General features: G+C 40.2%; 1 protein-coding gene across 4 annotated transcripts in view; it reads left to right on the forward strand.

The window, feature by feature from the left end:
• Window positions 1-319: 319 nt before the first annotated feature.
• Window positions 320-24,388, forward strand: part of sgsm1a (small G protein signaling modulator 1a) — a 39,772-nt gene continuing 15,703 nt past the window's right edge. For all 4 annotated transcript variants that reach the window (XM_080433341.1, XM_080433342.1, XM_080433343.1 and 1 more), the window contains exons 1-10: window positions 320-370; window positions 535-578; window positions 9,271-9,346; window positions 17,311-17,473; window positions 18,199-18,268; window positions 18,700-18,782; window positions 18,878-18,945; window positions 19,238-19,383; window positions 20,209-20,346; window positions 23,735-23,859. In XM_080433341.1, coding sequence (XP_080289467.1) covers window positions 352-370; window positions 535-578; window positions 9,271-9,346; window positions 17,311-17,473; window positions 18,199-18,268; window positions 18,700-18,782; window positions 18,878-18,945; window positions 19,238-19,383; window positions 20,209-20,346; window positions 23,735-23,859 — 932 coding nt within the window. In that variant the 5' untranslated portion in view covers window positions 320-351. The remainder of the gene's footprint in view (window positions 371-534; window positions 579-9,270; window positions 9,347-17,310; window positions 17,474-18,198; window positions 18,269-18,699; window positions 18,783-18,877; window positions 18,946-19,237; window positions 19,384-20,208; window positions 20,347-23,734; window positions 23,860-24,388) is intronic.

Genomic DNA, 24,388 nt, shown 5'->3' on the forward strand with positions numbered 1-24,388 from the left:
ACTAGCCAACACACAAGAGGAGGTTGAATGTATTGAAACAGCGCACCCCGAAACAATATGTTGGGAATTGATTGCATGAAACAATCACCTGTGCGTCCAGTAACAATGTTGTTAAACAAATAATTGGTCTAGATATGTTTATTCATAGTAGCTACATTTTAATGTTCCTGGGGACCCCCTGGAACCCCTTCTAAGACAAGACCCCACTTTGAGAAGCAGTGGTCGGGGGTCATACCGTGTGCTGTAGCTTTAAGAGGCGTGTATAAAGAGTAGGCGGAGCGCCGTGCCACACTGACTGTACAGACAGCGGATGGGAGCGGTGGGACTTGAGGGAAGAGGCAGGCAGCATCCATGGCAACAGCAATGGCAGGTGAGAGATAATAAGAGAAAATAAAGGAAAAAAATCGAATCAAATCTGTGTCAAATGTTTGAAAATATGTGTGGATACAATACGACATAAAAGCTAGGCCTGTGAGTTTTTAAAGTCAACAATATATGGAACAGTTTTTGTTGTTGTTGCTATTTTTTCTTTAGAAGCCGAGACGCGTCAGAGACTGCTGCGCACCGTGAAGAAGGAGGTGGGTGTTTTCAGCTGGATATCGAATCGGAAAAACAAACAGATTGGTTTAATTAAGGCAATGCATATGATACGCCTTTATACCACCCGTCCGCTTATACAGACTGAGTCCATTCAAAATAGCCCAAGTCCTAAGTTTTTTCCCCTCACAAAAACTTCGATAGGCTACATAATTACGTACAATGATTTATTCATTCGTTCCAATGAATTCACCCTTTTCCTTGTTTATGACAATGAAAACAGATGGGCTTTTGATTGCTTTGGGTGTCAGAGGGTCTTGTTCTTGTTTGGACAACTTTTTTTTTTTGGTAAACTGCTTCATATAGGACTATGTTGTAAACTAATAGCCATATTCTAAAAATGGAACATTAAAATACAAAATAAAAACAACATCCATATAGGTGTCTCCTGGAGGAAACATACTTGCTCAGTGGCTTTGGAATTGGTGGGGTGGAGTACCTGCTGCATCATGCTGCCTGTTTACTGTATGTGTGGTGATACCCTCTGCTTTCCTGACAAACCATTTTGTGGTTCCAGGAGATAATCATTTAGAGGGGTTCCGTTCCAATATCAACCTAAGGCTGCTGATGCTGTGTGTACTGTTATTTGCTCGATGCCTAGGTAGGACAAAAGTTCCAAATGTAATTGATATGGTTTAAAACCACAGCCTCAAAAACACTTTTTTTTGTCTATATCCGTCATCAGAATAATGAAAGACGGAGACTATCAGAATTCATCATTGATCCAATTAATGGTTCATTTCATTGCTTCCATTTAGTTGATCCTGGAGGATCCTTATAAATATCACTTTCACAGAAAAGCTTTACCTGCACCAGTCTTCTTACACGTTCTCTTCCCACACTAGGCTAAGTATAAGAAATTATATCCTGTCAAATTATTGACTGCTTGAAACAAGGCTGATAAATAAATTAATGAGAAATGTTACATAAAACCCTGTTTCATCAAGATGGCAAACAAATGCAATACAATTCTGAGGTGCAAGGCTCTGGTTACTGTAACATACAGTAATTGATATGGGGTACTGTGTAGTGTAATGAGTTTTTGTGATTTAAAATCACGTTTCTGTTCTGAATGATTATCTATGCTTTACCTTGTTCTGATACACCTTCCAAGTTTATTACTATTATTATTATTTGTATTATTATTATTTACCTATATTTGTAGCTCTTTTATTACCACTGCCCATCTTCACGTGTTGCTAAATACAACCACAGTCCTCGTGAGAAGCTCAATCAAAGCAATTGGAGGGTTTGTAATCACTAACTGCCCCCCCATGTGCTCTGAGCAGCCATCAGCTGGGTGAAGCTGAAATTGAATCAATAAAGGATCAATAAAGCTCTAAATGTAGTGTGATGAATGGCAAAAATAGCTTATCTACAATATCACAACATGTTGCGATGCATTGTGAGCTTGTAGATCTGCCATTTTGATTGATTGATTGATTGTGACCATTTGACTTTTTCTATAATGGAATTCATTTTGTTTGTTTGGCTTGTTTACCATTGACTTATATTCATTGCAACTGCTTTATGCCAAACAAAATGATATGTACGGATAGGCATATACAGCTGCATAAGCTTTTAGCTTCAGCCTATTCCTTTTCAATCACATTTAACTATGTTAAAGTTTGTTTATGCTGATGTATGTGATGTTATGGATACTGGTGAGGATGATCGTAATAAATCAACTAACCAAACTAAACTAAACCTGCCCAAAATATGGACGCCAGGTTGAAAGTGGTTAATGATAGTTGTTTAGAGGACAGAGCATTATTCATACCCAGATAACTTTGACTATTCTGTCCCAGCTGGGATTATGATTCCTTTTACCAAAGGGCTCATAAAAATGCAAGATATTGTGTTATGTCACAAAACCAAAAAGATAAGAGTCCCATCTGGGGCTATGTGAAAGAAATTTCAAGTCAGAAGACTTCAGATCAGATTTGACTGAGTCGTGTTTGTGGCCTTATCAACAGAGACCAGATGCTCCCAGTGAATAAACCTGCATGCCTCCACCAAACTGCTGAGGCCTGACTGTTATTCACAGGAAAAGGCATACCTCTCTGTGCGCCACTACTAAGGCAGGTTATGTGAAATGAACTGTAGCGGAGTATATGGGTTTGATGAACACCAAAACGATCTATCTTATTGAGCTCTTATGTGATTACTGCAGCACTTCAAGAATTGTGCAGATAAATGATCACATGGGTCAAAGTTCTGAGTCGCCACGACTGATTTCAGTCATTTGGATTCCATAGAATCCATCATGTCTTCCATGGAAGCATGTTGCGCAGCAAAAATAGCCGATCTACAAGCTCTCAATGCGTCTGCGATGCATTGAGAGCTGAGAGTTTTTCAGCTTATTTTCAGTTATTATTTATTTATCTTAATTAATTTATTATTATTAAGATTAGAGCCAGGGTTTGAAGTGGTCAAACAAACAATAAAAAGCATCTTCCATAAAATCTTAATAGTCTCGGATATTTCATATAAAAGCAAAGGTTAAAAGCCTCAATCTGTGATTTCTTCACCTGGTTGGCAGTATGTAGAACAGCAGGAACAAAATTATGGCTAAAACATCATGATTTTACATATTGTGTTAATTGTTTAGGAAACAGCGCTAGTGTTGGGGGGGGCTCCTTTCGTAATGTATCATGAATCGCACATTAAGACTTGGCCATACAAAAAATGTCAGTTGTGAGGTTTTATTTTTCTTTAATCCATGTGATCAACATGCAACTGCATTGACTGGTGGTTATGACACTTTGGATTGAGCTATGCCTTTTTTTACTTCAGATTGTTTTACTTAAATAGGTAAAATAAGTAATATTCATTAAGCCTTTTATTGTGGTTGCTTGTTTAACTTTGATTTATCTTGGTTTATAACATATGGTGTTTCTTGGCTATGAGTTAACAGATTTTTCTCTATCCTAAAAATCAAACATATTTGGATTTATGCCAAAATATTATCCAGTGAAATAAGGATGACCATGATAGATATACAAGACAAGCAATCATTGAAGGATGGACATTATTGCTCCAAAACACATGTATGGATTCTCTCTCTGAGTATGCTACTCCCTCTTTCTGTCTAGCACACACATGCAGCCACACAAAACACACCTGTGTTTACACAAGGAGAGAGGGAGACAAACATGAAAGTGCATGCAGGACAAGAGGCATTTACTTTTCTCTGTCACACTCAGGCTTTTTTAACACTGGTTGCTTACTCGGGTTTCAGGCCACAGCTAGCATGATTGTCCAGCAGTAGGGAAATCTCTCTGCATTTACTGTTTAATGCAGTTATTTTTTCTCTGTTTGCATATGGATGGATGGCACGCATGAATATAGATTTGTTTTTAAAATTTTAGCCACATGCACAAATCTATGCCAATACTGCTAGAACTGGCTGCAGGGGAACTCTGCGCTGGTAATTGTTGTTATAAAAATGATAAAGGTTATTACATGGAGGGCAATATATACAACATTTGACCTTTTTAAATGAATAAATGTGTGATCAGGTTTGGTATGAAAAAGATATGATTAACTGTGTTGTCAGGGAGATGCAGTTCTACAAAGGAGAGAAGATTAATACATGCTGTGACTCACAAGGGCTGATAAGCAAATAATAGTGTGGGGCTTTAATTAATTGTTAAGATTTTACAGATCGCTATCATTTTGAAGGGTGAGACTACCTCCACATTCTGTTATTCAAGCTGACTGGTGGCTTTTTGTGAACTGATGATTTTCAGGCACAGTGAGACATGAAAGCTGTCATAATTTACATAACATAATTTAATCTACTCTAAAGCATAAACTATTCATCAGCATCCTGGTCAATGTCAACCAATTATGCCACATATATCCATAACAGATACTATATGTGTCATATATTGATTATTTCTATTTGTCTTTTTGCCATATATTTAGTTTAGGAAACCCATTCAATGCCATTTAGTGGCTGAAGATAAAACGAAAATAAACACCTTTAAACTCATATAATGCAAAGTTTGACTTAACATAACAATGATGATATTTTTTTTGCTGGCTATCCTACTATAATTAACCAAAGCTCTGTAGTGGTGTGAGGGTGGTGGTGAGACCAAAATCTGTTCTGCCTGGTTCTCCTCAGTGGCTGGAGCAATTGATCTGAATTTGCACACAGCCATTGACCATTACCATGTGCACGGAACAGCGAAGCCCGTCTTTCGATTTCACCAAATGTCAGCTGTTTATTAGCGTTTTTGTGTTCCCTGGCTCCCAGGTTGCCAGATTATGTGCGCGTATCCCCCCACGGGTATGGACTAGTTCTTCTAATTAGTGATTCTTCTTTGTGATTCAAACACACATTCAAACATAATTATAGGATAGATGTTAATGGAAGGGGATGTTCTCTCTAGGTCTTGTTTCTCTGCTCCGCTATAGCTTGAGTTAATTGGAATAAATGTTTTATCACTCTAGCCAATACCTTTAGGGCCTAGTTTAAGCTATAATTGTGGGTAGATTTAGTAGGCTACATATTTCTTTAGTGTAGGCCTATTCATATTTATATATGAAGTGTGGTATACCTTTTGTCATTTATTTTACATTGTAATGTTTTTGTCATTTATTTTACCCCAAAAATAGTGCAGAATGGACTTTTCTCCCCATTTATTTCACATTGAATTATGAATCACAGGGATGTTTGCCTGTATATAGATGTACAGTATATCTGGATGTTAACAGTCACTGTAGTCAGCCAGCATCAGTCATCACTCATCTGTTTATATCAGTGACGAATGGATGGTGTTGACGCATCTCCTTACGCAGTAGTGATACACTACAGGACACGTGCTGTCTCCATAGAAACCTGCAGGTTGCCTGTTCAGACACTTTGCCAGATAAATTCAACAGTGGCTTGATCTATAGTCCAGACTGATGGGGCCATTAACTCTCAAGGAGTTGCGTGTGTCCTCCAGCTCACCACTCAATCAGCCTTATACAGTATACAGTATGTTTCATTTTGTTGAGCACCATGCAGCCTAGTTCTCTCGTGTGTTTGTGTGTGTGTCTGTATTTTGAGATCATGATCAGTCTGGTATTGTTTCTAACCATCCTGGCATCATGATTCATGAGTCATTGCTGATGCCACTGTAGTGAATCGGGCAGGTCTGACTAATGACTGGTTTCCAATTAACAACAATGTTGAACAATGCTTTAATGGCATGTTTTCTGGGGTATTGTGGCATATTCGAATAATACAGATGAACACATTTGTTAACTGTGCATGAAGGAAAAACAAGCTGTTTTATTTCAAGTCTGAAATACTCAGTCTATGCAATTCAAATACTCATGCAGTAGTAGTATTTCTTTCTTTTGTAGCAACTAATATATTTTCACTAGAGCATAGTCCATTAATTGAAGCCCAAGCTATCCATAAAAATAAATAAAAATAAAAGAAATGATGACACAGTCATATTAATACCAGGTTGCTCTCTCCAGTGTCCCCGCACGGAACCAAATGGACCTGTGGTCCTGTATCCTTTCGCTCGCGGACTAACAAAAACAGCCAAAATGGCTCTTTTAAGCCACCCGCTCATATTGAACATAATTCCTAAGTAAATAGTTTATGAACAGAGCTAAATCAGTTTGTGTGCCTCAGTAAGGGCTTGTGTGCGTTGTCGTGTTGCTGTTTGTTCTGGGCCGCTGTTGGAGGTGGCGCTGTGTGTGTGTGTATGAGGAGTGAAGTCAATAGTTTGTTTGGTGGCGACGACCACACTGTTTTTTTTTTCTGGGCTGTTTTCTTTGTGTTTATTTCCCATGGGATCCCTCCAGAGGCAACTTATACCGGGGTACAAATAAGACCCTTGCAGGCAGGCGTGTCTAGTAAGGTTATGATCCCATAGCATGGGAGGACGGCCGCCGTTCAGAGTATGGGGAAGTCTCGGGGAAGTCTCCCCATTGGCGTAAAGGATTGAAGGACAGCCAATGATGAAAAGGTCGCTAGAAAGTGTTTAGTTGTTGATCAGTCTCTTCCTAGACCAAACTGCAAGCAACCTGGTAAAAAAAAGAATTATGCATATTGGCTAGGATACTGTATGACATGTATTTTTGTGTCAGTGACTGCTCTAAATATCAAACCATGAGGGTAAAGGCCAGTGAACTGATTCATGATCAGAGAGATCAGACAGATCTTTTATTATTTTTTATGATTCAGTGAAAGTTTCTCTCACTGAATCGGAGTGTAGACAGGGTGATTATGAGAGAAGTACTGGACTCATCAAAAGTCTCTACCTGAATAGAATCTTTGTGACAGCTGTGTTGGTTGGGTAGACACTTAGCAGGGACACCTGCACACTGTGTCCTTAATTCCTTAAAGAAGTACTGGGGTAAAATGTCATTATAGGCAATGAGAACAACATACTGTAGACCAGTAGAGCACACATTTATTTATGTGAGTGGTCGTGTGGGCATACATGCGTGTATGTGACAGAAAGAGGAAAGAGGACGACATCTGTGGCCATAGATTTTATTGTTTGTTGAGGCAATGTCAACATTCACCAAAGTATGCAAGTTATTTATATTGCAAAATCAAATCCTTATATAAGTGGTTTGAAATGATTTGCTTCTGCTGTCTTCCAATGTCCAGTAGCTAGCTACTGTATAATGTGAGTGAATTAGTATATGTATGTACTAATGTGCACATGAGTGCAGGTGCTATGCACAATAAAACCTTCACTGTGACCATTCGAAGTAAAATCTATTCACATGTGTATTTGTATTGAGGGTGAATTCTGCAGCACTTTTCTGTAGACAGGATAATAGTCCACTGAGGACAAACTCATTACTACAGGAAATTACAGCTATCTGTATGGCTGTGTCCGGGGGCTGATATTCCAGATGCAGGTTATGTTGTAAACACACGCACGCACGCACGCACGCACGCACGCACGCACGCACGCACGCACGCACGCACGCACGCACGCACGCACGCACGCACGCACGCACGCACGCGCGCGCACGCACACACACACACACACACACACACACACACACACACACACACACACACACACACACACACACACACACACACACACACACACACACACACGTCTCCATAGCCACCAGGCATTGAAGTATCAGTCATCCCAACTGTAGGTCTGTAGATGCTCTCCCTTCCAGTGAAAACAATCTGTGGTCAAGTCGACATAGAGAAAAGGCGTCGCTCTGATGATGACAATGTCCTGACCTGATTCCCTGGACATTTTCTATAGATCATTTTCCAGAGTTCATATGTGAAAAGGAATGAAGTATTACCTTGTGAACATGGCACATGCAGGCTTGTTTTGTTATCTTCCTCCAGATATTGTTAGTGCATAATAATTAGAATTTCATTCAGGGATTGACGTAACAGAATCAATGACTGTCTGAGGATCTAAAACCGCCATAATGCAGTGGTTTATGGGGCGTGAACATGGGAAGGGGGGGGGGGCATCCACCCCCTTATTCCCAAAGGATCCTCAGGATGAGAGTTGGTGACTCATCCTTTAACTTAACCACTTGCCCTAGATACTCGTACAACGAATAGTGAAAATATCCGATCTGCTATTTTTACAAATTTGAGAATGTTTTTGAAAATAGTTCATAATTGTTGAAGATCCTTGCCCATAATGACATGGCCAAAATAGGGACCTCAGGGTTAAAGTGGTTAAAGCAGCACTATGTAACTTTCCTCTTCTACCCCGGATTTGTTTTGTGCTGAAATATTTACCATTGCTCAGGGAATACATTTAATCTTGACCATCAGGTAAAAATTCGTGTCAGATCCTGTGTCTAGGTGAGATGTGACCTTTGACATGATCTAAATGTCTCAATAGAAGAGCAGGGAGACACAATATAACCACCACAACTTGTATAAGTTATTGTATTAACATGCTCTACCATACAGATTGGACAAAATTACATTTTATTCATTAAAAAAAGTTAAATAGTGCTGCTTTAAATGACCGCTTCACCCATTTGTAACCTATCTTCATATAATTGGTCCTCACAGTTCAGAAACCGGCCTACTAGTGACATAGGCAGGTTTGATAGGTTTAAACTAGATTTAAAAAGTAGTTTTTTCATGCGTTAAAGGAGAGCTTCTCTTCCCAGCATCGCATTTCAGCACTCTCGGCATCCAGCGTGTTTTGGCGGAGCACCCTGGGTGCCTAGAAAATAGTTCAACTTTTGGAGAGGAGCGCCACTCATCAATGTCACTTTCCTGTGCAGAGGGGTTGGAGTGACACAAATGGCGTCCAGTCGTCCACAAATGGCAAACATTGAGTGGAGGCATTTCGTGCAGTGCATGTGTGGTGCATGTGTAATGCTCTGGACTGGAGTTCTCTGCTGCTCAAAAAATGCCCTAACTCAGGTCAAGGAAATCCCCCCACCCCCAAAATGTTAATATGCAGCATTGTGTGTTATAATTATGATAAATTATATATTTTCTTTACATTAAATACCGTACATGTACTATATATAGTACAGATGTCTTTTTTCAGATGTTATTTTATTTCTCGATTCTAAATCCTTTGATAATGATACAAATACTTCCACTAGCATTTCACTAACGTGGTATTCAAAATGCCACATCTGCTGTAGCATATTAATGATGAATGAGTCATTAAGCATTCACCATGTCATTCACAGGTGAAGCAGATTATGGAGGAGGCTGTCACCAGGAAGTTTGTTCATGAAGATAGCAGCCACATTGTCTCCTTTTGTGGTAAGCAACCATTCTTAAGCAACTCTGCAGTGCACCAGTGTTTCCTGCTAAAGTAACAGATATTCAAGCTAACAATGTGTTGCAATGTATTGTATATATGTATGCGTAGCTTGAAAATATGTTATTTTCAGCAAACAGCATGGTCGTGTGATTGTAAAAGTGTAAAAAGTGTAAAAGCTTATTACATTTTTCAAAGCCTTCAAGGATAAGGAGATTCTTTTGTTTAAACATTGGAATTAGAGGATAGCCTCTCATCTCATACAATGAACATGAACAATTATAAAGGCTGCTGAAAGTAGATTCTAACAGAGGCTTTTCTCTCCATGTCTCCAAATGGTGCTAATGAAGCACAGTAGGAATGCTGTGAAAATCACACACTGTCCCCAGGCGTGCAAATTGACGGTGAAATACTCACTGTTAATTTAACTCTGGTGTAGAATGGTTGTAAATAGCATGGTTCAGTTATTCTCTAATACATCATGTCATTAGAAGCTTGATATTATGAGACGTTTCTAAGCTTTAATGGGCCAAAGCTCAGTGTAATAAATGTTGTGGTCATAAAGTCAAGTAATCTATTTTTTCAAATTATGTCTGAGTTAGTCTGATAAAAGCAAACCATTATCATCACCAGTCTATAATAAATATAGTTTGACATTGCATACAAGTGTATAAAATTACATAACATTCCCTTGACACAGATTCAAATGCATTATCATGATGTAGAATCATGTTGTTGAGGCACCAGTAACGTTGGTGTTATACTGCTGTGTGTGTGTGTGTGTGTGTGTGTGTGTGTGTGTGTGTGTGTGTGTGTGTGTGTGTGTGTGTGTGTGTGTGTGTGTGTGTGTGTGTGTGTGTGTGTGTGTGTGTGTGTGTGTGTGTGTGTGCGCGCGCGCGCAGGTGTGTGTGCGAAAAGGAGATGCAGTAAAAGTAAAGAGAACTCCATTGGTCTGATTCCACCAGAATCACATCTCACTCTCACTCATATGCACTCGGACATGGGGGAGTTGGCCAGTACAATTCTTCACAAGCACACTTCTAGTGGCACCGTCATATCAAGTAATTTGAATTAAACGTTCAAATTTGTAACACTGTAATGATAACGCTATGTTAATAACAAAGTTAATGTGATCTCTTTGCCTAACTTAATTTGCACAGTGTTTTCATCTCGCAGTGTACAGCCCTCTTTAAAAAATAACCAGCACCCTCATTATTATTTGGATGTGTGTACACAGTATACTGTATGTATCACCTGGTCTATACGTATAATTCTTGTTGACCCCATACAAGCCCACGATAGCACTCAGATCAGTTAAAACATGAGCGAGTGAGCTCACTCGCTTACTCGCTCACTCTCACTCTCACACACGCGCGCGCGCACGCACACACACACACACACACACACACACACACACACACACACACACACACACACACACACACACACACACACACACACACACACACACACACACACACACACACACACACACACACACACACACACACACACACACACACACACACACAAACACAAACAGACAGACATGCACTCGCACACATTCACAGACATACAGACACATTAGTGTATTCGCACTGATGTGATTGTGACTCAGACATCATTTCCAGTGGACTCACAAATTTGAATCCAGAATGTGTACAGACCATTACATTCTACTTAGTGATCCAGAGAGACAGAATTCTGGTATCATAGCAGCAACAGCAGTAAGCATGAAACACAGGATAGGTAACTGAGGTAAGAGTTGAGAGATAAGAAAAGAGAGAAATCTAGAAAAGTGTGAGCTGGGTTGCCTATACCCAGGGCCCACAAACTTTGGTCATAGCCACTTGGAATGGGATCTGAAAAGTCAAAAGTATACATCTTGATCACTTGACACCAGAGATAATTATGTACCGAGTGCGTTTTGGACAAAATATTTAGTAGGAAAAAGTGTGTTTAAGAAAACACACACACAAGCAGAAAAGATAATCTGGCACTAAAGTGCCTATAAGTTGCGTCATGATCCAAGGAATACAGGGGAAAGAATATGTTGATGTACAACCTAAGGTTCAAGAATTAGTTAGGCCAAAAGGTGAAGTGGGCTGCTGTAGTGCCACCATGGGGGGATTTGAAATATTTGGGATGGAGGTTCTTCCTTGGCTTAGTGGGAATGTGCGTGCAACGTTTGCCAGCAATCGGGTGCTGCATTCATGATGTGTTCCATTTTGTGCAAAATGGCCACCCCCACAAACTTCGGAAGTCAATCATAGCCAATCGGAATGGAATATGAGAAATGTGACCGATACATCTTGATCACATGACTACAGAGGTAATGTGCACCGATTTGTGTGAGGTTTGGACACAATCTGTAGGCGTAGTAACAAAACTGTGTTTTGCAAAGAAAACGCAACAATGCGGAAACCTTGTTGGGTGGAAATGGGCGTGGCTTAATTGGTTCCTTAATGATCCAAGGAATCCAAGGGGAAAATTATTTTGCATAACCTGCAGTTCAAGGGTTATAGGCCAAAACATCAATCGGCCTGTTATAGCGCCACCATGAGGCTGATGTGAAAAAAATGGGGCAGAGGTTTTTCCTTGGTCTCTACGGAGTGTGCGTGCAAAGTTTCACGCCTTCGGCCTGGCGTAGACAATAATCAATCAATCAATCAATTACATAAATAATACCTTAGGTCTTACCCTAACCATCTCCTATTGGTCTGACTGAGTTAACATAATAATATACTACATATTCCATCATAAATATAAGTGTAATGTAGTTGTACAATCTATCACCAGTAAATATACAGTATTCATGAATATACATACATCTATTATCTATGAACAGTGAATATGAGAATGTACAGTGTCATCCAGCATACAGCAGTGGGTATCTGCATTATGTACAGTCTGTATCAACAGTAAATACAATGAGTAAATAATATACAATCTACCAACAATTAATCGTTTACATCAGTTATCCTTAACAGGCAATGGCATCTGTCATGGTTCTGTAGTGTAACATCCCAGTAGTCCATGAGCAAATGTGCCAGAAAGGCAGAAACAAGCAGGAGTCTGTAATCCAAGAACAGAAGAATACAGGCTACATTTAAGAAAGTGCACACATGAATGAATATGCAGATAATAGCTCTGTTGTAGCCTTTAGCTTGTGAGCAATTCACCAAATTATCATTTAACATAAACAGAACTTAAATATAATGTATGCTTGTTGGATCATGACCTAAACATGGGAAAGTAGGATTATTGTATGTGAATCTTAAGAGGAAACAAATGGTGCATTATGAATTTCAAGCTTGTGTGAATTGCATTTTCCTATTATCCCTAAGGGCACGCTCCCACCAAAACATGGTCGGCTAGCGTTAAACGCAGGTTGTGCGTGGCCGTGGCCACAGTTTTTTGCAGCCAGCGGATTCTAAAAAACGGGAGTGTCGCGCCTGTCACTCACTTTCAGGACCCTCCCCGTAGCCTGCACCGCCTTCTGCCTTGAGCACCATGGTGCTTCCTGAGTGTTGAGACGGTCCGCCTTCGACTCACCCGATTGGACAGAGGGGGAAAATCAGCTCCTGCCTCCAGCAGTTTTCTGCTTCAAATGGACAAGTCGTGTAGAGCAGATAAACGACGGTCTGCGCGACATGCGGAAAGATCCGCTCTTGCGTGAATCCACGCATTTACATTGACAAAGCATTGGCAGATTCTGCCCCAGAGGTAAAATAAAAGTGCGGTGGGAGCGCGCCCTAAGTCTTTTATAGCTGTAGTTTTCCTTCCTGCAGAGAATGGGAAAATACATCTTGAGTTTATTGCTGAAGCAATGTGTTCTCTAATGGTTAGAAAACGTATTTGTCAACGAACATTAATTTTTGATTGCGTTGTGGGGAATGTAGTTTGCAGAACACTTTTGTACCAGCTGGACATGCATGTATTTTCATCAGCTCTTTAATGTCGCTGTGTTGTCAGTGTTGTCAGCACTGTGGCCTGTAGTATTTATATTATCACACTACTTATAGCCTGTAGGTGTGGGGTTTTAATAGCTGTTGGGAAACAGCTATCAATCTGCCGAGAACCACGTCTCCGCTGAATCCCTCGTCTCCTGCCAGTACACGACAGCACATTAGAGGTGGCCTTCCATAGGACCATCTTCCCCATTTTGTAGCCATCTTTAAGCATCCAATGTGTTGGATACAGCATCCTGTGTTTCTTAGATACCCCCTTAGAGGTTGTGCTGTGTGGTCTGTCCATGTGGATGTTTAGAAATATTGGCAACAACAGAGAAGGACGAAAGGGCTGGCCCAGCCAGGTCCCTGGGGAGTAATTAGCCTCTATGTTCATGTTCGCTTTACCAGTTGCCAAGGCAAAATCTGAATGGCAAACAAAGCTGTTAGAGGAGGGTGTTTCAAAGCACGATTGTTGACTGAGTTTTGAAACGATTCACATCACAGCGCATCAAATTCTAGAGGAGTGTTCAGATCCAAAGCAACTTGTACATTCTGAATATTGTTTTAAAAATGTGCTTCGATAGCTGCTTTTTGAGGTTTGGTGCATTCAAAAGACAACATTTAATATTTGAACAAGTGTCCATGACATTTCTAATTATTCATTAAGATTACACTGTTAAGTGGTAACTGTTTAGACTTAGCAATTTAAAGACGGGGTGCCGTGATTTTCAGTGATTCCCCCCTCCCCCTAAAACATAATCATCAGGTATTATGGTTATGGAGGAAGATTTTTTTCAAAAAAGTGTACAGAAATAGTTAAAATTATGTTTTTATGTGGACACGCCTCCAGTTCATTAAGTATACCTGGTTCTCACCTTAGCACCTCCTCCACCACCTTAGCACCACCCACCTGTCCTAGTCCCTCCTCCTCCTCATGCCCACACCTGTTGTGTTATGATAATGAGGGGGAGGGTATATTTTTACTATGTCACTAAAGGGCTGTTTTTCTATTGGCACGTTTGACCCTCAAGGTTTCAGCCTCCAGGTAGAAACTCAAAACAGTCAGAGAAGACATAAAACACCATAAAAACACCACCAGGGGACTTAATGAAGTTCTATCAACCTCATAGACGCATGAAAAAGAGAAAAAGTGCAAAACCATGGCACCACCTCTTTAAGATTTCCTGGTAACAACTGAGTTGCTGCCACCCTTTGTGTTCAAAAGACTAATTTTTTTAACAGTGTAGTTCGTCTTATTCTTTTCTCTTGATGTTACTGTGTGAGGCAGTCAAAGTGCACCCATTTGTTGATGGAACAGAAATATGTTCCCATAAATTGCTTTGATAGTAGCATCACCTTATTGAGGTAACTATAACTATGGCCCATAGTGTTATTTAGACCACTCTGATTGGAAGAGTAAGCAGATCTGTGTCATTGGAAAAATAGACACCAACCATCTCCTGATGTGCTCAGTTGCATTAGAAACAATTTATTGAAGTAGCTTCACATTGGAGCGTGAAGAACAATATGGATAAAACCATACCGCTAAAATGTAGAGAAGACTGTGATTAATTTGCTGCCATTGCAGTCCCACACTGAGAAACGGTATTCATGGCAGTTTGAATAAAATTATCTAATAAATGACATTATGTTATGTTGTTCAGTGTTTTTTTTTGCGTGTACTGAGTGAAGTAGGTAAGTTGAAGGATCAAAAACTAAAAGGAGGTCATTAAATTGAGAGACCTCAGTTTGCTGTGATATTTAGCTTCATGCTTCCATGATGACAATGTGACAAAGCTTGGCACAGAAAGATAACGACACAAACACAGGAAGAGAGATAAGAAAATATTAACAGAGATGTAGAAAGGATTTCAGTTTATCATGAAGGATGGAGATTTTACGAACTGGCTACTGACATTTAGCTACATTTTCAACGTCACAATGAAAATCCTGCAAAGAATGATAGTGATTCGAGGAGTTTCAATGAAAGAGAGACTGAGGCAGACAGACTCATAGAGGTGAGGAGGGAAAGTAACTGTGCGTGGGTGTGTGTGTGTGTGTGAGAGAGTGAGACAGAGGGGGAGAGACGGGTGGAAAAAGGGAATGAGAGGAAGGGATGCTGATGGTGATCACCCACAACCCCCCCCCCCCCTGTTCTCTCCCGGAGTGCTCCATCAACATGGGTTTCCATGACAACTCTAGCCTTCCCCATGACCCCATGTGAGCAGAGACACAGGATTAGTCCTGAAAGAGAGCTCAAATGTCAACACAGTTCAAGATACTGCCACGTAGGATCTACGCTGATGATTGGTGTCTGCTTTTTCTATAATTAAATGTAACCACTTGAACCATAGCATCCCGGTTCTGGGACTAACATTCAGTAAAAATAGAAGATCTACAAGCTATTTAGTGTAGAGCACAAAACGGAGGGGGCCTAGTATAGAGCCCTTGGGAATCCCGTCAACTAATATAGGGTTTAAGTGGTTAACTCTGTCTCTGAGAGTGTAGAAATGGACCAGTATAGGGTATAGATGAAGGAATATGCTAGTGCAGTGTTTCTCAAATACCCCTAGGGGTATGAAGAGGTACGACAGGGGGGAAATTGAAGAATATATTTTACTGTTATGTTTAATGACAAAACCTTGACAAATGGTGTGAACCTGCTATTCTGTAAAGTAAATAAATACAAAACATAACTAGCACAACAATTATTATGGAATAGAAAGCAATACTTATTTGCCATTCTGCCAAAACTGGACATATTTAAAGGATCTACACCATGAATTTAATTTTTTTGTCCCTCAAACCTTTTTCAAAAGGTTTGAGCCTAAATCATCACTCAGATATACTCATCCCAAGTCAATTGTCTCTGGCTTATACAGCACTTTCAGCTGCAATACCAAAACGTCCTCTTGGGCAGGGGGGGGCTACTGAGCAATTCTGTCTGTTTTATTATTAAAATGTATTAAAAAAATATTTAAAAAAATAATAAAAATGAAAAAAATCTGCATAAAAAGAAAGAAGAAAGAAGAAGAAAAATACAAAATCGAAAAAAAAACACTTTGAACACTTTGAACATTTTTGAACAATTCCACCAAGTGTTTGAGGTGCCTGTTTCACCCACTTCCGGGGGGCGGAGCCAAAATCCGAGCCCGAGGTATTTGTTCGTAGACCCCCACTTAGGGGGGGTAGAAAAAGTTTCGGAGCGATTCGGGCACTTTTCATTTAACATTGGGTTTGCCATCAAAAATGTTTGTGACATCATGAACATTTCCATTCTGAGATCGCCTGTTCAGACACGCCCATTCTGGAAATCCATGAAATGAGAAGGAATGACTGAATTTTAAAAAAAAAACACACTGGGGACCCCAAAAAATACAAAAAAACAAGAAAAAAGTGATTTTCATGGTGTAGACCCTTTAAATGTTATATGGCCACAGTTTAAAATAAATCTGCTCAGGATGCACTAATTGCAACTCTTTCACTCCATTTCTCATTTGTAATGTTTCATAGGGTGGGTTATCATTCATTCATAGCATCATATGCTAGCTATGGTTTTATCTTGCAGCTTTCTAAGCAAAAAAAGTCGGGTAAAGGGGATTCAGAACTCTGGGAAAGTGGGTTACTGAGGCCAAAAACTTTTGAGAACCACTGTGCTAGTAAACGTTATTAAACTTTTGGTTGTTACTGGACTAGTGCTTCTACTACAATTTCCTGGATAAGCTCTCGGCTTATGCAAAAATAATTATGTCAAGGCCTGAATCGATTATCCTCAATAATTAGCTTATTTCATCCTCAGGCCTTAGAACAACCTTGAGAGGGTTTCCCTGTAGGGGGGCATGACAAATTGACAATGACAATGTCCATAAAATACAGCAAGTGGTTTGATGGTGCAGTTTAACTGTAAACCTTATTCCCATATGTTTTTATGTTGCAATGTTTTAGTAATAGAACCACGTCTTTATTGCACTGCATTTATGTTTGAATGGTCTTCCATTTGTGTCAATACAAAGCGGCAGTGGAGGCGTGTGTTCTGCATGGATTGAAACGACGTGCAGCAGGCTTCCTACGTAGCAACAAGATAGCTGCTCTCTTCATGAAGGTTGGGAAGAACTTCGCTCCAGCTGAGGACCTGTGCAGGAAGACCCAGGAACTAGAGCAGATCATTGAGACCAAGTGAGAGAATCCACTTAACCACTTTAGCCCTGCATACGTCATTGTATGACAAATAGCGAAAATAGCCGATCTACAAGCTCACAATGAATTGTAACGTGTTTTCTTAAAACATTATTTTAAAATAATAAATAAAAAACATTGCTTATAATGACTTGCCCAAAATAGAGATGCCAGAGTTAAGTGGGTATGCCTGATTCATCCTTAGTTGAACAGCAGTGTTGCTTGATGAACATAACAGATTTTCAACTGAAAAGCTTGCGGCAACACAACATGTTTTGCAGTTATTTTCCACTGTCGTGCAACAACATATTAATTAGCCCTTATAACACAACCACACACAGCACAGTTCAAAGGCTACTAGAGCTGCAGCACTCTCAACAAAGGGCTGTCCTCTTATCTAAAGGGCAAATTTGAGCTATTTATAATTGTAGATATTCAAAAGGTGTATGAATCATTAATGTCAGGTTCAAACTACAGGGGTCGGTAGCAAGGTGGTGCAGGTACAGTATGAGCAGGTATGACCCTGATTTCTTTTTCTTTTTTTTATGGAATATGTGGACACTTTTGGACTCTTTTTTTGGGAGGGAATTTCTTGCCTACAATGACGTGCCCAAAACTGGGACGCCAGGTTGTGCGCCAACATCTCCCACTTTAATCCACTTCCACTCAAAGTACTTTTTAGAGACTTTTCTCTTCTTCACTCTAACTTATTATTTGGCTCGCAGGCGGACCCAAAGCGTGCAGAGCCAGGACGGTTTGCGAAGGTTGCCCAGGCTACCCAGCTTTACTCCACAGGTGGGCTGTTACGATCATGACATTTTACTTGACGATTAATTGTCATACAAATAATTGCGATTAAGGATTTAATTGTGTTTTTGGACATTGAACGTTGGAACATATAAATGCAAATTACATTTCTGTTTGGCTTTTAGGCTTCTTAAACAAAAATTGCAAATATATACAAATAACGTAAATACAAAGAACTGATTGACATATTTAATAATTGTATACTTAAAAGAATAGTGGAAATGGCAGATCTACAAGCTCACAACGTATCACAACACGTTCTGAGCTTGTAGATCTGCTAGTTCCATTTCCATGGTTTGAAAATCGTTGAATTTTTTTCAACATGACGACGATTATGACGATTATGCGAAGAAATTGTGATTATCACAAATAATTGCGATCAGGTGATTATTTAATCATTGTGAAAGGCCTACCCACAGGTTGCTAAGAGCTTGTGGATTCGCACAGCTCTGTTTGAGAAGGTGCTGGACAAGATTGTACTTTACCTGGTGGAGAACAGCAGGTGTGTTAAGGAGGTCAAATTACATGCTTACTTGTTCCGGTAGAAGAGAAATATATAAATATCTGATGCATTTGCCATCACATAATGTGTTACAGTAAATTCTATGAAAAAGAGGCTGTTCTAATGGACCCTGAGATTGGACCTATCCTGGCCTCATTGTTAGGTAATTCTTTTTCTGTGCCTATTCAATTTTTATATTTTATTTTGTATTTTTTCAAACCTGGTCTACTTTCAATGAGTTCTATGCAGCGCTGTAATTTGGAAAAACATGGTATCTGATATCCAGGTCTTGAAAAGTACGATGCAAAAGTCTATTAGTCACCTAGCTGAAAGCCACCCTCTTTGAAAACAGATTAAGAAAATGTGCAGTCTGAAAAAACTGCACAATTATGAACTACTGTAGAAACTGTGTAGAATCCCTGATTCTCAGTAACAAAGTATATTCATGGTGGCAGTTGGTCCTTGTGCATTGGAGTACACTAAGATGAAGACAGCAGACCACTTCTGGACAGATCCCTCTGCTGATGAACTGGTTCAGAGACACCGCATCCATGGTGGCCACGGTAGACAGGACTCTCCCACCAAGAGGCCTGCTTTGTGTGTAAGTACAAAATGGTACTTGAAAAAGACTGCAAGGGTCAAAACGTTGTATCTGCTGCTGTTTGCCGTAAATCATTTTTTGGAGCATTTAAAAGTGAGTTGCGAGCCCCTGTCTTGTTTTAGTACAAAATGGTGCCATGTATAAGTAAGCCTTGCAGAGCCATGTGGCCCATAGAGCAGGAGCCTATCTCATTTGAATATCACTGTGTAGATATTAGTCTAGAATCTCTGTGTGGAATCTGCATTTCCAAGAGGCGGATAAAAAAAAAAGCCTCTGGTGTTAAACCCGTGTCATACCAAAGACTAAAAATGGGACCCAATGCCTCCCTGCTTGGCACTCAGCATCAAGCGATGGATTAGGGGTAAGTCCCTGTGACATACTAGCGTCATGTCCAGGAGGTGTACTTGTATGTCAAGCTGCCTCACACTACAGAAAGAGAAGTTAGGCTCCTGCCCTATGGGCCTCATGGCTCGGCAAGGCTTACTTATGTAAGATATGAATATATAATACAGATACTATACTGTAGACTCTGTACTACAGTTGTGGTCTGTGTCACCAGAAATAGAGTTGGCCTAAGGATGTTTCAGTATACATTTCAGTGATATTAAAACAATTAAATCTATATTTCGTGTTAAGCACAGGATTTAGCCAAGAAAACACAATGTTGCTTTTGTTTATATTACAGTATAGCAGTAATTACCTTTCATTCGTAACAAGTTATTAAGGCAAATGCAGTGTGTGAACAATAAGATGTCCCAAATAGCAATTTCATTCACAGTTATGGCAGTATAAGGTAGATCTAATCTAATCAGTGGGTGTTTCTAGTTCCAGAAGCGACACTCCAGCAGCAGCATGGATGAGCGGTCTTCCCCCTCGCCATCAGCCCGGGACTACGTGGAGTCACTGCATCAAAACAACAGGGCAACCCTGCTGTTTGGCAAAAACAATGTGCTCGTACAACCGGTAACCACCCACTTCCTCTCTTTTCTTAGCCTCAAAGCGGATGATGGGGAAAGAAAACAACTCTCCCTTGGCAGCAGAGCTACATTTTAAACAAGACTAAAGAGTCCCACTAGCAGCCCTTAGGATGGCACTAGAGGAAAAGCCATGGGTTCACCTAAATCAATAAGGTTCATCCTACAATCTGCCTATTTTAGATATCTTATAAAGTTTACATTTTGGCCTGAGGGGGGCACTAGAGGTAAGGCCATGGTGTCACCCAAATGGTTGTGGTTCATCATCCAGGGAGCACGTTTTAAGGCACTCTGCCCATTAGACATGACTGTATCTTGTGTGCATGTGGAAATTTAGGCCTAATGGTGGCACTAGAGCAGGGTTGTCAAACTATTTTTAGGTTGCGGGTTGGAATGTTCAAAATGTGACTTTGTGTGTGCGTGCGTGCTCCCAACACTGAAAGGCATGAATTGATCGATTGGTTGATTTATAGACAATACGCACAGAACAAAGCAATGTACACAGGAAAACGTCAAAAGGATAGACACAAGAATGCTAAAAGCTTATTTCCATCGTGGTCCCATTGATCTAGTGTGGATGCGGGCGTGCGTGTGAGTGTGTGTGCTTGTGTGTGTGTGTATGTATGTGCGTGTGGGGGGGGCTGTAAGAACCCAAATAAAATGTAACTTCAGGTTGAGCTGGTAATAAGCCATCTCGGCCGCCATTAACGCATTAATGCGATCTAATAAATAGTGCGCTTGGCCGCCAATAACGCATAAATGCGTTCTATTAAAAAAAAAAAAAAAAAAAAAAAACAGTTTATTTTTTTTTTTTTTTTTTTTCGTTTTTTTCTTATTTTTAGACCCAAAGACCAAGGAGATATGATATATCAAAGATCTAGACTCCTATCCACTTCCTTGTTAACTTAAAACTTAAAAATTCTGTATCTCGGCTCCTGAGTACTTTTTGTTTTTCAATTAAAAATCTCTGGCAGCCAACAGCTAAAAATCTGAAATAACTCTGGCAGCTATCCAGTTAAGGGAGGACTTGAAGCTAGCCATGGAGCTAGTGGTCTTAATGCTTGTGGGTAGATCGTTCCATGTACTGTATCTGTTGCAGTGTACAGGAATGAACTATGGCCCATACAGCTGTTGAATAGGTGAGGCACAAAGTTGGTGGAGCTTCTTCCGGTTGAGTAACTATGTACTGCGCTAACCTTGGGAAAGTATTCATGTACTGTAGGTATTTAGGTGCAGCATTATTTATGATCCTGTAAACCATACACATTTTTATTTGAATGACTCTTTCCTCAACTTTGAGCCACTTAAGGCTGTTGAAATGGGCCGGTAGAAGATGTGTTCTAGGATGTAGATTGTGGATCAGTCTAACTAATTTGTTTTGAGAGGTCTGGAGCTTTTTCTTGAGGATCTTTGGGATGTTAGAGTACCAGAATGTGCATGCATTGTCAAAATGGCATTGCACCAATGCCCCTGCCAGTATTATTAGCGCATTTCTGTCTATGGTGTTAAGAACTTTTATCCTCTGGTTTACCTTCAGGTTAACTTTCAGTGCCATGCTCTCTCCAGATAAACAGTTATTCAGTATGCATCGCAAATCCATTTTTTGTGAGTTAGGATTTCTGTGTCCAGTTGTTTTATAGTGATTGCACATGGGGTAATTGGGGTCACTGCCTGGGGGGTGGCCATAACTGAATGGGTAGAGAGGCAGTCAGGGTGCCAGAAGGTCCCCAGTTCGCCCCCCCGGCTAGCCCAATCTGTGTGTTCCTGAGCAAGACACTTAACCCCTAACTGTTCCCCAGGCACTGTATTAAGAGCTCCCTCTGCTCCTAATAGTTAAAGGTAAATGCAGAGGACAAATTTCATGTGTGTATGTTACAGTACGATTGAATAACCTGTCAGATTGAAAAAGGAGTGCTTGTTTTCTTCGAGTTCACCTCCCGTGCTCCCCCATGGTGGGGTGGGCCCCCTGTCAAAAAAAGAAATGACGTCTTGGAATACCCAGGGGGGCCGATGATTTACGATTCTGTCCCTATCGGCACGTAACTCGGTCGCTGAGTAACTTCAGTCGCTCAGTCGACTGAAGGTGACTTCGCAACGCTCGGCACGGCGACTTGCTCGCCTAAGCTCGCTCGGCGGTGGGCACCGACTCAGCGCCGTCCGAGTTCTGTCCCGATAGGGACACAATCGTAAAACATCATTCCCCTAGTCTCTGTACCTCCGAGACGTAATCTTTCGATCTGACTGTTTTTTCAATCTGACTGTAACATATATATACATTTACAGTATATATAATTTATATTCTATGTATGTATGTATATATGTATATACATACAGTATATATGTATATAGACTTTTTTTTAACTAGTATTACTTATGCTGCTGGATTGGAGCCAATTACGACCACTGCTTTCTATAAATAAGATGTATGCAAGTCTTCACATAAAGGAATGTGACGTGTTGTGAGCTTGTAGATATGCTACAGTATATTTGAAAGTGTACTTTTTGTACTTATACTCATGGTACTTATGTATATTTTGATGCCAACCCTTTTGTACCTACTCAAGTAACATTTTGAATACAGGCCTTTTACTTGTAAAATAGTATTTTTATATTGTGGTATTGCTACTTTTACAGTACTTCTTCCACCACTGCAAATAATATTAATTTTGAGATGCCTGTGCAAAGTGGTCAGTACTGGGTGCATGCGTTATTAGGTACAGTCAAACACTTTGTCTAAAAGGTACGTCAAAAAAAGTCCTTGCGGTCTTGTTTCCAACGGGTCCTTATAACTTTTGGCATAGCACAAGATGAAATAAACATGTCACATTTTGGCATATGTTGTCAGGGGGTTCAGAATTCATAACGATGTCCTTGGATTTCCTTGATGTATATCAGTTAATGCAATGCTCCTCTGGTGGGGAATGATTTGCGGTGGTGATTTAGAGGGGCTCAAATCCACTTCTATCAGTTACTTTAGCACTGCCACAATTTTATTTATTATTAGAATGTCAAAATACGTTTGCCACTTAAATCCTGTATACTTAGTAAACTGGACATGAGTTGTATCTATTCTTGATGCAGTCTTTTTTAATCTCTACACCAAATTTAATTGCCAAAATCTGCAAGCTCAGAATGTGCCGCGTTGCAACATGTTCTGAGCTTGTAGATCGGCTATTTTGGGTGAATGTTCCCCCCAGAATTTGAATGCTGGGGTTCAAGTAGTTAATTATATCACCTTTCAACGTACGCTAGTTTGAAATGTTTTTAGTTTTTCTGTTTCTGCATGCATTTTGCTAATGCTATACACACGGTTAATTTGTGTTTTTCTTTTTTCACAGACAATGAAATCTTAATTAAAATGATGGTTATTATTTCAGAGGGATGACATGGAAGCCGTCCCGGGCTATCTTTCTCTGCACCAGACTGCTGACATCATGACCCTGAAGTGGACACCTAATCAGCTGATGAATGGCTCTGTTGGGGACTTGGACTACGAACACAGGTGTGCAGTGCACCACCCAGCTGCAATGACTTGATAATGAACAAATGGCAAACTTAACCACTTAAATCCTCTAATCTTAGTGAAACAGACTTGAGTTTAATTTTTCCGTCTACACCAAATATCTTCATCAAAAATAGCCGATCTACAAGCTCAAGCTAATATTCCCCCCAGAATAGGCATGCTGGGGTTCAAGTGGTTAAAGACGGGGTGCCAGAACATAATCATCAGGTATTATGTTATACTAGGAGGAAGATATTTTTCAAAAAAGTGTACAGAAAGTGTTAAAATTATGTTTTTATGTGGACACGCCTCCAGTTCATTAAGTATACCTGGTTCTCACCGTAGCACCTCCTCCACCACCTTAGCACCACCCACCTGTCCTAGTCCCTCCTCCTCCTCATGCCCACACCTGTTGTGTTATGATAATGAGGGGGAGGGTACAATTTTACTATGTCACTAAAGGGCTGTTTTTCTATACATCCACACGGCGTAGTGTCATCAGTGGGTCGTACCTAGGGGGGAGGAGTCG

Source organism: Gymnoscopelus braueri (genome assembly GCF_963280865.1).
Source record: "Gymnoscopelus braueri genome assembly, chromosome: 7".
NCBI lineage: Eukaryota > Metazoa > Chordata > Actinopteri > Myctophiformes > Myctophidae > Gymnoscopelus > Gymnoscopelus braueri.